The 15,328-nt window shown below is 36.8% G+C and overlaps 2 protein-coding genes and 1 pseudogene across 2 annotated transcripts; 1 reads left to right on the plus strand and 2 right to left on the minus strand.

The window, feature by feature from the left end:
* The first annotated feature begins 397 nt into the window (after window positions 1-397).
* LOC142543466 (formin-like protein 4) lies at window positions 398-3,202 on the plus strand. The gene is made up of 2 exons (XM_075650759.1): window positions 398-1,647; window positions 1,729-3,202. The coding sequence occupies exons 1-2, from the start codon at window positions 539-541 to the stop codon at window positions 3,095-3,097; spliced, it is 2,478 nt and encodes an 825-aa protein (XP_075506874.1). The 5' UTR covers window positions 398-538; the 3' UTR covers window positions 3,098-3,202.
* Window positions 3,203-3,906: 704 nt separating this feature from the next.
* Window positions 3,907-7,275, minus strand: LOC142543467 (uncharacterized; annotated as a pseudogene).
* Window positions 7,276-10,078: 2,803 nt separating this feature from the next.
* LOC142543468 (pyruvate dehydrogenase E1 component subunit alpha, mitochondrial-like) lies at window positions 10,079-14,596 on the minus strand. The gene is made up of 8 exons (XM_075650760.1): window positions 13,797-14,596; window positions 13,120-13,199; window positions 12,306-12,383; window positions 11,127-11,222; window positions 10,967-11,038; window positions 10,764-10,817; window positions 10,603-10,668; window positions 10,079-10,435 (listed from the first exon to the last, which is right to left on the minus strand). Exons 1-8 carry the CDS (start codon window positions 14,476-14,478, stop codon window positions 10,391-10,393), a joined length of 1,173 nt encoding a protein of 390 aa, XP_075506875.1. The 5' UTR covers window positions 14,479-14,596; the 3' UTR covers window positions 10,079-10,390.
* Between the last annotated feature and the right edge of the window lie 732 nt (window positions 14,597-15,328).

Raw genomic sequence — 15,328 nt, forward strand, 5'->3', positions numbered from 1 at the left:
GTCATGGATCGTATTTTTGTGAAATTAATTTCTTATTTGGGTCATTTATGGAAAAATATTATTTTTTATGCTAAGAGTATTACTTTTTATTATGAATATCGGTAGGGTTGACTCGTCTCACAGATAAAGATTTGTGAAACCGTATCACAAAAGATCTATTTTTGTAATATGATCTCACGGATCAAACGAATCAATTTTGTTTATATTTATAATAATAAGTAATTTTTTGTATTAATTTTTTTATGAGTGACGTAGATAAGATGAGACAAATGAAATATATATTTATTGAACTATATCGATTAACCAGCAATTTCAAATAAAATATTATAATTTCCGAATTTGAAAAAAATCTATTATAAAATCAAGGGCAAAATGATCATTTCAGTCGAAACAACCAGCCAACTGCTCTTTGGAAACTTTCCAACACAAGTACATATGACCTTCACAAAATGAGATTCTTGAAATTTACATTTAAAAAATAGCAAGATATAATATAATCATTCATCTTCAAGAACTCTTGAATTCTTTGCAAGAAATCATGGCTGTGAAATCTCAGCCATGTAAAATTCTATGTTCAATCATTCTTTTGATCGTTTCTTCGATCCCGCGGTCTCTCTCTCAATCAACATCTCCACAGAATATTCAGACTTACTACCCAACTTCTACTCCTCCTCCTCCTCCGCCGCCGCCGCCGCTTCCAACACTGCAGCCACCGTCTCCGCCGCGAAGTTCATCGACCAGAGCGGCGGTGGGGAGAGCCATAGGTGTGACAGCTGCAGCCACTCTGGTTTGTTCCGGGCTGCTATTTTTTCTTCTTCTAAGGTACTCAAACCGGAGGAGGGTCAGGGATAATTCCATTGTTAGTCCAAATCCAACGATTAGTGCTCCGGTGACTCATGCCGATAATTTTAGCCGATTCAACGGTAATCTTAAAGGGGTAATTGTGGATGAAAATGGGTTGGATGTGCTGTATTGGAGGAACTTGGAAAGTGGGGAGAAGAGGACTAGTTTCAATAAACAGTATTATAAGTTGAAAGATGAGCAGAAAGAAGAACAGAAGAGAACTGGCAGTGAGAAAGAGAGGAAAAATGAGGCACCTTTGCAAGAAATTCCGTTGCTTAGGGGGAAATCTTCAACCTCTCAGAGTCTTGTTTGGGGAGAAAAAGAAGAGAGAATGACAAATAAAGCACCGACCCTTTTATCTGGAATTGCTTCTAAGGCTGAGAATATTCGAGATTCATCGGTTCAAGTAGCAAAAAACGTGCCTGAGCCGTCGGAGGCATCAGCAGCAGCCACACCAAAGATAGTTTTAGCTACTGCGGCGATTCCTAAAGGAAAAATGCCCGCGCCACCGCCACCGCCACCGCCACCGACAGGAAAAGGGCCTGCATCACTACCAACACCACCACCAATCCCATCAAATAAAGGTCCTGCTCCACCACCGCCACCGCCGTCTAGCAGTGTTTCTTCAGCTTCGTCTTTGCCAGCAACGAAGGGGATGATGGGTAAACGCGCGTCCTCTGAGGGAGAAGGGACTTCTAGCCATGGTAGTGGACAGGTGAAACTCAAGCCATTGCATTGGGATAAGGTGAACCCGGATGTTAAGCATTCAATGGTGTGGGATAATATCGACAAGGGATCTTTCAAGTAATGATTCTACAAAACTTTTCTTCTCAATCTATCATAAATTTAGTCTGAATTCTTACCTTTCTTGTGATGTGAATGCAGGTTTGATGGTGATATGATGGAAGCTCTCTTTGGATATGTGGCAACGAACCGAAAATCCCCTAGAGGGGATGGTACATCGTTTACTTCAAAGCAGGATAAATCAAGTGCTCCGCGACAAATTTTCATTCTCGACACAAGAAAATCACAGAACACAGCAATAGTGATCAAGTCTCTAGGCATTACTAGTGAAGATATAATCAGTGTATTACTCGAGGGACGAGGTCTGAATACCGATACATTAGAAAAGCTTGTAAAAGTTGCTCCAACGGATGAGGAAATGTCCGGAATTCTTGAATTTAATGGTGATCCCGCACGTCTTGCTGATGCCGAATTTTTCCTATATCATCTCCTTCAGGCTGTTCCATCGGCATTTAGTCGTTTCAATGCAATGCTGTATAAGTCAACGTATGATGTAGAGGTTTCACATATCACAGGATACTTGCAAACACTGGAATCAGCTTGTAAGGAGCTTAGAACTCGAGGGCTTTTCTTGAAACTTTTAGAAGCCGTGCTTAAAGCGGGAAATCGATTGAATGCAGGCACGTCAAGAGGAAATGCTCAAGCTTTTAATCTTACAGCTTTGAGAAAACTATCTGATGTCAGAAGTATGGATGGAAAAACAACACTTCTTCAGTTTGTCATTCAAGAAGTGGTTCGAGCAGAGGGTAAACGATGCGTGCTTAATAGAAATCAGAGCATGAATAGGACTAATAGCCGTAGCAGCAAAGCTGAGAGCCAAAAAACTGATAAATTATTATCAAAAGATGATAGGGAAAGGGAATATATGATGCTTGGTTTACCAATAGTCGGTGGCCTGAGCGCTGAGTTCTCCAATGTTAAAAAATCAGCAGCATTAGACTACGATCTTCTTGTTAAAGCAGTCTCATCATTGGCAGAACAATTGGTGGAAACTCGAAAAGTCCTGGCACAATGTAGGGATAATGGAGGATTCACCCAAGAAATGGCGGGTTTCCTTGATGCAGCTGAATTGGAGATACAAGTGGTTAAAGAAGAGCAGACAAGAGTAGTAGAGCTTGTGAACAAAACAACAGATTACTATCAAGCAGGGTTGTCAAAAGAGAAAGGGACAAATATACTTCAATTATTTGTCATTGTGAAAGATTTTCTCGGAATGGTTGATCAAGTTTGTGTAGAAATCGCTAGAAATGCGCAGAAAAAGAATCCTGTACCATCATCTTCTCCTTCCGTGGCAGGATCATCGTCTGCCGGATCCCCTAGAGTGTTTAGATTCCCTAAATTGCCGGCGAATTTCATGTCAGAGGATTCAATGAGCAAATCCAGTGATTCAGATAATGATTCTGAGGGTAGGAATGACTTTCAGTTTTGTATAGAAGCGAAAAAGAATTGAAAATGTTTTTCTTATTTGTTCATTCTTCAAGTATATGATTCTCTTCCATTTGTTATTCTGATTAATACCACAGAAACATAAGGAGTTCGATTTTTAGAATTAGTATTCCGTTCTTTCTGGTTTTTGTCTTTGAAATTTCATCCTTTAAAGGCGAGGATACAGTAAAATCAAGATAAATGAGTTTAAAGTTTGAAATACATGACATGCATTCAGGATGAATGTGGCCGTAAGAGTATTATGTGATCCTCTGTCATATAGTATATTGCATCCTAGAGATATGCTAATGCAGTGCGGTTAGAAGTCGTGAGCTGCATTTTAGTTGGCATTTACGATTAAAAGATGGTTTATCGTGTGACACAACGATCGAAATACTGTACTTGGGAATATTGAACGAACATGCACTTGCGAAGCTATATAATGTTTGAGTTGTTACACAATTAAAAGATTTTGAGTTACATCGCTAACTCGTTTATTGAAGATAAATTAAATTGACAGCTCCTTAGGCTTGGCCTGATTGTATAAGCAAATAATAATAATAATAATAATAATAAATTAATGAACAAAATCTACAGTTTGAAAATGTACAACTGTCTCCTTTTACTTTATATAGCCCCCTTCGCTGACTGGGAAAAACTAAAGCATACCCTTTTTCATCACATACTCAAAATACACCGATACCAGCAGAGAAACATAATTGTTTCTTGCTTCAGCTACGGCACAAAAAGTTGCACTAGTCTTTCTGCTACTGATGTCCAGAAGTTCTTACCACGTGCTCGATTGTCCAGCATATATGCTCGCTCGGATAACTAAATCCTTACCCCATTTTCGGTGGTGTCTTAGTTTTCCACAAGAACAGTCTTTCACCTATTGGACACAGGACGGGCGATAACGAATCTTATTGCCCAGAACACCCTCCTGCGAAAAGGTTAATAAAATCTTCGAGTGAGGGTCGTATCAAAATGGTCGAGCAAGATTGATCAATCATCATGAACTAAAGGACCATTGAAGCCGGTTATAACTTTGAAAATAAACCCCTTTTGCCACGAAGATGCACTAAATTTGTGGTCTCAACTCTTTGGCACTATAACAGAACTACCGTAATTAGAAATTGATTAATCCAGTACTTTTAACAGGTAACTCTTTGATTTTCAACCATTGTGCTCTTGTTAAACAAAATCAAGAACCAGAGAAACTGCGTATAATTTACCATTTGTGAATGACCCTTTCCTCGAGTCTGATAAAAAGAAGGCATAGGCGTGGCCTTGAAGTTGAGACTTTGTCTCAGTTTCTTGATCTCAGATTCCTTTTCTTCCTGGATCGAATTTTCCGTCAAAGTCAAATAAAAGAAATGGAGCATTTTGCGGTTTTTTTACACAAACGTACCTTAGATTTTGCTCTAAGTCGTGCGTTTTCACTCTCTCTGGTGATTGATTTTGCCTTCAAATTCTTCAAAAACTGCTCAAATTCACGATTAGTCACGCAAACAAGTAAAGGAAAATTAAATTTTAGGCAGGAAAAAATTGTGAAGTATATATTTCGAAGCCAAATGAAGGCTTGATGGAACACGATACCTCTTTACGCTTCTCAGCTCTTTCATCACTTCTCAAGAAAGGCGATGCGTTTTTTTGATGTGGTGCTGAACTTTTTTGCAATCTGGCATAGATTTGAAAAACCATACAATTCAAGAAAATTCAAGGTGCTACAATAAGAGTGAAAATTCAAGACAAAACATTGATTATCCACAGTCATCATCATTTTCCTTCTCATGCACTCGAAAGAACGCAATCCATAACACACTAACAGAACAAAATTTCTGAAATACTGAAACTATTGATCAAACTCAGTGTATTGAAAAACATAGATTCTCAGTAATTTGATGGATTACCTTTTATTCTCATTACTAGGTGTGGGAAACGTGGAGATCTTTGGCTCACAAGTTTCGGATGACGCCTGCCAGAGTAAATTAGACCTTTCAATTCACATCACATGGCATAAATATATAATGATCCATGAATTCGAAGTAAAATTTGTGAACCTGCTTTAATGAACTGCACTTTCCACTTGAGGGCGATCCTTTGAAACGATTCTGATTAATCCCAAATGCTCGTTTGATGTTATCTTGATCCCCCAATATCACAGACTTGCTTTCTTCCAGTGGAAAATTCTTGATCTTTGGCAATGATGACTCGCTCTCCTTCTTTTTGGAGACGTGGGGAACAGATTTTGTCAAGTGAACTGATATTGGCCTAGAATATCGGGGAATTGAAGCTTGAGGAGTTCGGACAACCGGTGAGGCAATTTTATCCGTTGTCCTTTTAGTAGTAGTTGCCTGGACATCAGAAACACTAGTTAAACTCACCAGATCATTCAATATGAATTGAAGAATTGGATTACTAAAACGTGAAGGACACAATAAGCTTCAGAATCTAGACCTTTCGAGCTATATCTCGAGCATTCGACTTTGAACTTTGCTTTTCCAATACAGTTGGTTGTTCTCTGCTATCTTTACTCTCAGGAGGTGTTTCCACGGTTATCGGAAAGTTATTTCTAGGAGTCCCCACCGCAACCAACGTCCCTTCTTCTCCGGCATTTGATTCGAAAACGTTTCCATTACCATACAACGCTTCCTCGTTTATCTGAAGAACACTATCCTTGTTTTCCTCCCCTAAATCAATCTCATCTACGAAACAATCTGCACAAGCTCCCTGCTTCACCCCTTGAATCGATCCAGAATCATCATCTTTCACCTCATCATCGATCATTACATTCCTCGAAAAAGTCCCACATGCCTCACGTCCAATTTCCTCTTCTGATTTCTCACCATTACATCTAACAGACTTATCTTCAATCCCAGATGAATTTCCAAGAACCTCTTCCTTGGTCGGCTCCTCCGAGCTTGGACCAGCATCCTCCTCCACCTTCTCCTGCTCTAATTCCATAGCTTTCTCATCATCAATAACTACATTCGTCGAAAAAGCTCCACGGGTCTCACTTCCAATTTCTTCTTCTGATTTCTCGCCATTACATATAACAGACTTATCATCAATCCCAGATGAATTTCCAAGAACCTCTTCCTTGATCGGCTCCTCCGAGCTTCGACCAGCATTCTCCACCACCTTCTCCTGCTCTAATTCCATAGCTTTCTCATCATCAATAACTACATTAGTCGAAAAAGCTCCACGGGTCTCACTTCCAATTTCTACTTCTGATTTCTCACCATTACGTGCAACAGACTTATCTTCAATCCCGGATGAATTTTCAAGAACCCCTTCGATGATCGTCTCCTCCGAGCTTCGATCAGCATCCTCCACCAACTTCTCCTGCTCCAATTCCATAGCTCTCTGAGCAGCAACTTTTTTGTAATGGGCTTCAAAGTATGCCTTCTTCTGCGCTACCAAACCAGGAGTTGACAAATTCCCAGCTTCCTCCAAATACTTATTCTGGGAGAAATGCGACCATTTCTCCCAAGAAAGTGTGTTCATCCAGAAATCTACCAAATGAAACCGAAACTCCCAGTCCAGCATCAGGCTCACCCATCTGTTTGCACAACAAAACTTCTTAATCTCAATTCAAACTTTTGATTTTCAGACAAGGGACGTAAATTCTAATCAAACGGAACAAATACTAGCTAAGAGGACTTCAAATTTGACTTAAATGGAGTACCTTCTTCCCTATAGCCGGTGCTTCCACCAAGGATTCACCCATTGATCTCTCAATATCAATGATATATACTTACTCGTAAAGCTTTCGCAAGTAAGGGAATCGGCAAAAATCATCAAGTAACCAAAGATTAAGCAAAGTGGTTGTCATATGGACAAGAAATATGCAGCTTAAATCTTCAAAATGTCATCATAAATTTCATAAAAAAATGAAGTTTAAAAAAAAATATAGCTTTATTTCAAATGTATTTACATCTGTCCCACTTGATTAGTAAGATACTCAACACAAGGGACAGAAAATGGCAAAATGCACATAATCGGAACAGCCCACGTGTTATGTTTTTCAACAGCAACGCTACGACTTTTACAGTCATACAAACAATTGTCAGTTTGCGGATTATCTCGGAATACTAAATTGACAAAATTTAATCATACATGGCAACTAGGAAACAGCGTACAGAGAAACATAGTTAATGCTTCACAAGATACTCAGGATTCACAACACGCCCATCCCGGTAATTAGAATCATGCAAAGGTAGAAAAGTTGCAATTTTCTATAGAAAGACTTCAAAGGGTGTCAAGATTAGTTAATTCATGAATCTTTACTTGTGAGACGGGTCAACCCTATCCATATTCACAATAAAAAGTAATACTCTTAACATAAAAAGTAATATTTTTTCATGGATGACCCAAACAAGAGATACGTCTCACAAAATATGATCCATGAGACCGTCTCACATAAGTTTTTACCGTTATTCTAATGTTATATTCGATCCAAAGAAGACTATATAATTTTTTTAGTAGATCTCTTGTGATACGATCTCGCGAATCTTTATCTGTGAGACGGATCAACTCTACCGGTATTCATAATAAAAAGTAATATTCGTAGCATAAAAAGTAATAATTTTTCATTGATGACCCAAATAAGATCCGTCTCACAAAATACGACACATGAGACCGTCTCACACAAGTATTTACCTGATTTTTTTATGTGATACAATGCATTGAACAATTTGAAAAACCCCGTATCTTTTTTATAACCATTACCCTAAGGATATAATCGAATAAACCGTCAGAGATTGAAGATTTTCTACCTCAAAGTACCGAAGAAAGTCAAAATCTGGCCAATAATAAAATGCAAGAAGGATGCCAAATCAAAGGGTAGTCAGCACTTTTTTATTATTTTATTTATCTGTGATCGTAGAAGTTACTATTCGATAACACCTAATTGTCAGATTTTAATTGTTACAACACACTAAATAAACTAAAATTTAAATAGAAATATTACATGCCCTGAATAAGGTAGCGTGGCCTTTCACGACAACATTGAGTGGAAGACAAGGCAAGCAAACCGCGAGTCTTTATTATTCTCACAGTGTTTTTGGAGATAGAGGTTACAAATGTTTTTTTCCCCATTGGATGCATTTTCTTCATAAAAACAACTCGAGGTTCCAATTCATGTGAACTGAGTCATGGATTCATAAATCTTTGGTTTAAATTCCAAGCAGTTACATCATTATTATTAACATATCGACTATAGTGATATTGAAGTTATAAGTTTGATTTTTTCATGATAAAAGATCAGATTTTAGGTGTTTTGTGCAGGTGTTGTAACACCTATCCACAACATGTATCGGAATAAATTAGTTGACCATACAAATAAAGTTTTAAGATTAAAACAAGACAAAATAAATCATGCACAAATGTAAAACTTGTACGGTGCTTCAAAGCAAAATATTCACTAAAAAATTGTAAATAGTTTACAACATTAATACTAGTGAAACTACGAAAAACAATCTTCTTTAATATGTCAAGGAATTAAAGTTCATCCCAAATAAACAATTACAAAACCACAGATGCACTGATTGTATTATCGAAAACCTAGAGCCACACGTAGCTCTTCGACCAACACTTTGCACGAGTGTTGTCTGCGAGTGTCTTTAATACCTTACGGCAACACAAAAAAACTAGCGTGAGTTAATCACACGAAACCATCATTTCTTAGTTTTTCTGCACGACTCGACACTCAACAAAAAAAGTTATGTACATCTCTCTCTATATATAAACTCCTCTACCGTTCTCTCTTATTTATTTTATATTTCTCCTAAATTTGATTCTTTGTGTAGAGTCCTACACAATTATGAAACAAAAAATTTCATTAGAAAGAAAATCTTTTTAATAGTAATAAAATATTTAGAAAACTTATCACAATATTATCGAGCAAGAACAAATATTTGAGGAAAATTTTATATATATATATATTTCATTGAGATAATAATTGTAATTTTATCAGTATTATCAATGATCTTCTATAAATCAATGTTCTTGTTCTTTTTATTTTGCACTATACACAATTTGGTGCCCAATCAAAGATTGAAATCAATGAAATTATTCTTGGGATTAAAAGTGAAAACTATATGCCAAAGTTATATCGTTCTTGAATATCTTTGAACCCATCACGCCATGTAGTCGTGACATTGGATGCCATGAATGAGGACTAAGTTTTATAGATTATCAATTTTTTAATTATACAATAAGTGTGACACACACGTGCCAATTGTTTTAAGAAATTTGTTGATCTGAACTTCAAGTGCTAACACGATATCACCTCTCCCAACGTCGATTATGAACTAAAGATAGCGGTTGCGAGTTTTTAAAGTTAAAAAAAAAATGTGTAAAACTTGCAAAATGCACATTGATTGAGGAAAAAAAATAATAATATATGTTATTCGAGGCCCTGTAATTATAATTTATAATAACGTCAAGCAACAATATTGTATGACTCCACTTTGGATGATTAGGACATTTCACCCTTTATAAATAGCAAATCACATAAAATGAAATATATTTTAATTTGGAGATAATTGCCCCAATCTTTTCATTAAGCCCATTAAATACAATATTTAACTCATATTTGAGTTAAAATCGAATTAATCAATCGAATCAAATTGATTTAATTTTCAAAAATATAGATTAAATCAGTTCGATTTTAGTCATTAGTATAAAAAAATCTGTTAGTCGATTTAACCATTATACTTTTTAAATAATACTAATTTTTCTATAGGCCTAAATATTTGTAGCATTATTATATGGGACAGTGGGCTTTAGACTTGGTAATTAGTAACGCCGTTGGGCATCTAAAACTCGTCCTATCCATTCGAAAATTACGTGTGCTACGCACTATTGATTTTCTCTGTGTCCCGCTGCATAAAATACGTGGGTTGGATCGATAATTTTTCACCAACAAAAAAAAGAGTTGACCCGTTTTGACATGTCAACCAACAACTAGGCAACTGAAAAGAAACACTACATGAAACTGAAATGTTCCACAAAAACACTGAAACTGCTAAGAGCTAGCTCAAGCCAGAGAGTTAGTGCTATACATGTTGATAGACACATTCACAGTATATAAAATCGAAACCAATATCCAAAAACATAACTTACCATGCGGTTGTGCATGATAACAATCGCACAAATGCAAAAAGAATTTCCGAATAATAAAAGAAGAGCAAAATCAAGATTGAGGAAGCTTTTTGGAACATCGAACTTCAATCATCTGAGGTTCTGTTCGTTTTATTGCTGGTTAGTCGAATCTAAGCAGTGCAATACCAAGATATTACTCAGTGGCTTTGCCTCATGGAAGCACGGCTCTCAATTCTTTTCGATCCACTCCAAATACCTGTCACAAGGGACATTGAAGTAAAATCAATTTAACATCCACACTAGCTCCACAATCAGAAACGGTACCTGCAATTGTTCAATTAGGGACTACTTCTGCACAAATAGCTTCGTTTATCGCATCAATGGGAAAGCTTAAACTAACCGAGTTTCATAAAAAAATGTTACCTCAGCTCCCAAGCCTTTCACATAAATATTAGTAAAGAGCTCTGACGAATCAGGCAAAGGACTCTCCTGCAAAACCAAATAAACATAAATTGCAATGTAAAAGAAATGAAAAATTCTGCAAATTAATTTGAAACAAAGAATAATAACGGCACATTTCTTACCTTAGCTTTAGCAATGGCTTCGTCAACCTCTTTTCTCACCTCTTTCTCTGTGTCCTAAGGTAAAAGAGAACAGTAGGTAATCAATCTCGTCAAGTCAAATGTATCAAACATGTTTTAAAAGAAACTCGCCGAATCCCTTCAAACCAACCCCCGACAAATGCACTCCCACTCACCTAAGGATTGAAGAGATATAACTATATTACCTTCAGTTCTTTTTCAGTGGCTATGTCATGAGATAGTATAAGCTTTCTGATTCTTTCGATAGGATCACGCTCCTGGCAAAAAAGGGAAAACGATAAAAAATTTATTGAAATAAAAGTACTTGGTTAGTCAAAGGAAGAAAAACATTCACGTCATCTCTACCTGTCTAACTCCAGAAATCTCGTCACGGGTACGATAGGTGCTCCCAGGATCAGACATAGAATGCCCATGATACCTGTAAGTGTCCATTTCAAGGATCTGTAAAGAATCATCGTTAGTAAGAAAACCAAAAGGTATGTAGCTGTCCCACAAAGAAATACATGTCGAATAATATGGTTCATACACATAACAAGAGTACACTGCAATTTCTAAACACAAATTTATGATAATGAAGGGTTATAAACTTTCAAAATGAAAATATGCATGCCCTTGCCCTAATGCATCCGTCATATGAGAATATAATTGTTTGCACAAGGGCGTGCCAGGTGCAAAGATACACCGATTTGTGTGAAAATGATAAAATCTAACTTCTAAATATTCAAGCGACGTGAATTCTAAATTCGACCGTCGGTTCTAATCTCCTAAAACAAATGCAATGCCAAAATAAAGAAAACTATTAGAAATTGATGGAAATAAACCCCTAGCATGATTTTGAATTTACAAAACTGTAGGAATTCATCCAAGACATGAAAAATATAATAACTTGTTGCTGAAATCTAAAACGAGAAAACGTAGAGTGCTAGAAATATACTGGAAAAAACTTGAAGACTATTGATTGAAGATTGAAATTTAGTAGAGAGTATTTGCAGATTTTTTGCTGATTTGAGTTGTGTCTATTTTTCAGCGTTTTGCCGATGTCTTTTTCTTCCGACTGCTGTGCAATTTTCTCCCACTCCCCCATGATCTTTCTCACTACTTTCTCACGATCTTTTCCATCTTCAGCGCTATGTGGTTGGTTGGTCTTGATAGAAATTAGTCCGCCCATTTGACGAGCCCATAATTAAATTGGGCTTGTAATTAAATTAGGCTTCCATAATTAATTATTTTTAGCCCAAACAATAACATCTCATTTTCATCAAAATTTTCAGTGACCAGTAAAAGAGACAAGAAATAAAAATGAGTTAACAAGGAATTTCAAACTAATTTTATCCGCTTTGATTCTTCCTTTTTTCCCCCAAAACAAGTGACAAGAAATTGGTCTGAGAACATTTATCAGTCACTAATAAATGTAAATTACTTTTGCAGAAATTTAGGCCTATTTATTAATCAAATCATATATAATAACGTGGTAAAACCTTATTTAGAAAAATTATGAATTGGTCAAAAAATGATATCACTCACAATTGGTCCATTCTTTAAGACATGCTCCTTGGCGAACCTGCACGCCTGTTTGACTGCAAGAGCATCCATACCATCCACCTATTGTGAGATGTAAACAACTTAAATCATATGAAAAGAGAATAGAAAACTATGTAACGACACAAAGATAACATATAAACTATGTTATCAAGATAAGGAAATAAATTTACTTATCCACTAAATGCAAAGCATTTTTTATCACTCGTATACAAAATAAAGTACATATATTTCTGCGCTCTGTCAGTCGACTTCAGGAGTCATATTAGGACTCACAAAATGCATGAACTATGGTGGTTCTTAGTCTACAATTCCTGTAATGGACAAAAAATGCACGTAACCAATATAGTTTAAATCAGATCTAAAAAGAAAAAATGAAACCAGAGACGCTGACTTCGATGGTACAACTCTTTCACATTCATTTACCAAGTTCATAAGTTATCATTCTAAGCAAAATCTGGCTCCTTCAAAAGGTCTTAATCCATCTGACAGAAAGATACTTCATTGATCATGCAGTCTGTCACTAACAAAATCATTTTCCTTAAAAGTTATCTATATTTGCAAGACATCGCTTAAAAACAATAAACCATGTGCACTGAATCCCAATAACAGAACATATAGGAACCATGGCAGGTATTTTAACATGTAAAAGTTGTTTGAAACGATATTTTTTCAAGATAATGCTACCGATGTGCACTGAATCCCAATGACAGAACATATAGGAACCATGGCAGGTATTTTAACATGTAAAAGTTGTTTGAAACGATATTTTTTCAAGATAATGCTACCGATGACTCACCTTCAACCCTGGAACATAATCCCCTCTCTTGTAATAAGCAGGACTCTTTGCTGCTCTCCATTCTGCTGTGCCCATTCCATCTGCATGCAAATACACCTACGATAATTAGATGTCCACAAACCAACAATGGTTTATAATTCTCATAAATCACTCCCAAGTCCTATATGCAAACAAAAATCGCAAACATCACATCTATCAATCATAGTGTACCACTCAGTTTAGCCGTGGCGTGCAAACATCACATCTATCAATCATAGTGTACCACTCGAGTTTAGTCGTGGCATACCAACCATTCGGGCATAACGTATAAACTCTAAACATTTTTCCTAGTAATCCAAATCGAGAGTAATAAGAAACTGAAATGTTGAATCCTCCAACTTTTGATCATTACAACGAGACCTAGTAAATCTACTCAGGCTAATCCCAAGCTTTCATGTCATTAAAATATAGATAATTTCATCAAACAATACCACCCCAATAGCTTAATTCCACAAAGCATGAAAGCATAATTTGATCACAAAATCACTCTCAGCTTCTAACTACTCTTTCACACAAAGAAACGAATCCGATGGAATAGGCAAATAAAACCCAGTAACCCAACAAACCTTTTAAATGTATGTTTACACCAAAAAAAAATAAAAAGAACTGCAAAAGCTCCAATCTTTGAACAATCTTACAGTGATTATTCTCGCAAACCAAAATTGCAGGCAGATCCCACAAAGCAGCCATATTCAACGCCTCGAATAACTGCCCCTGATTCGCAGCTCCATCACCATACATAGCAAATGTCACACTCTCATCCTTGTTATACTTCTGCGCAAAAGCCAATCCGCAACCCAACGGTACCTGGGCCCCAACAATTCCATGCCCTCCGTAAAACCCCCCAGACTTCTTATAGAAATGCATCGAACCCCCTTTCCCCTTCGAACACCCATCTTTTCTCCCCATAAGCTCCGAGAACGACTCCAGTAGCGTCCCCCCACGGGAGAGAAAGAGACAGTGATCTCTATAACCAGTGATTATGCAATCCTTCCTAGTGATAGCGGCCTCCATTCCCACGGATACGGCTTCCTGTCCGTCGTAGAGATGGCAGAATCCGCGGATTAATTTGGCCTTGTAGAGCGAATCTGCAGCTATTTCCATACGCCGCATCAAGGCCATGTCGTGGAAGAAGGTCAGCAGTTCTTGTGGGGTGGTCTCCACGGAACGTGAGGGGGGGTCGATCTTGTGGCCGGTGAAAGGGAGGGATGTTTCGACGGTGATTGGGGAGGTGGAGGCGGAGGTAAGGTGGCGTGTGGCGAAGAGGGCGGCGAATAGTGGTTTGAGGTGGGTGGGGGCTCGGTGAGTTAGCTGAGACATTGTGGTCCGTTGATTAGAACGACGGGCGGTTGATCGACGGCGGAGGGTCTATCACCTGGGAGATTTGGTGAGACAAAAGTCAGCGATCGTGCTACTTACGAACTTTAATAAAATAAAATGAAGTGGAATTGACATGAGTTTTCATATTCCTTTTTAAAAATATATATATAATTTAATAAATAAAATATTAATTTGACACAACCCGACTCATTGTCTTTTTCCTTTTTTAAAAAATAATTAGTTTAATAAATAAAAAATCCATATAAACTTGGAGTAGGTTTCTTGTGAGACGTTCTAACGAATCTTTATCTTGAGATGAGTCAATCCTATTGATATTCACAATAAAAAGTAATATTGTTAGCATAAAAAATAATATTTTTTTGTGGATGATCCAAATAAGATATCTGTCTCACAAAATACGACTCATGAGACCGTTTCACACAATTTTTTATCATAAACTTGACTCATTATAGTCTCTTAACTTTATATTATTTGAGTTCGTGCTATTCATTTTCTTTTTCCTTTTTTTAAAAAAATAGTTTAATAAATAAGAAATCCATTTGACAGCATAAGCTCGACTTATCATCCTCTCTAATTTTATATTATTTGAATTGGTTAATGAGATCCTATCTATGTGGACACTACCCTGACTTCATTTTAACGGATAAGATCTTGCCACAAATACAATTTCAAAAAAAAGTGGGTCTCATATATGCATGGGCAAATCTTGGCCATCCACTCTATCATGGGAGGCAATACCCACATGGGTAGCATGAAATAAACCTTGAATTAGTGCTGATTCAATGGGTTCATTTGTTTGATTTAATAGTAATAAATGTGAATTATAATT

Source organism: Primulina tabacum, chromosome 4 (genome assembly GCF_025594145.1).
Source record: "Primulina tabacum isolate GXHZ01 chromosome 4, ASM2559414v2, whole genome shotgun sequence".
Taxonomy (NCBI): Eukaryota; Viridiplantae; Streptophyta; class Magnoliopsida; order Lamiales; family Gesneriaceae; genus Primulina; species Primulina tabacum.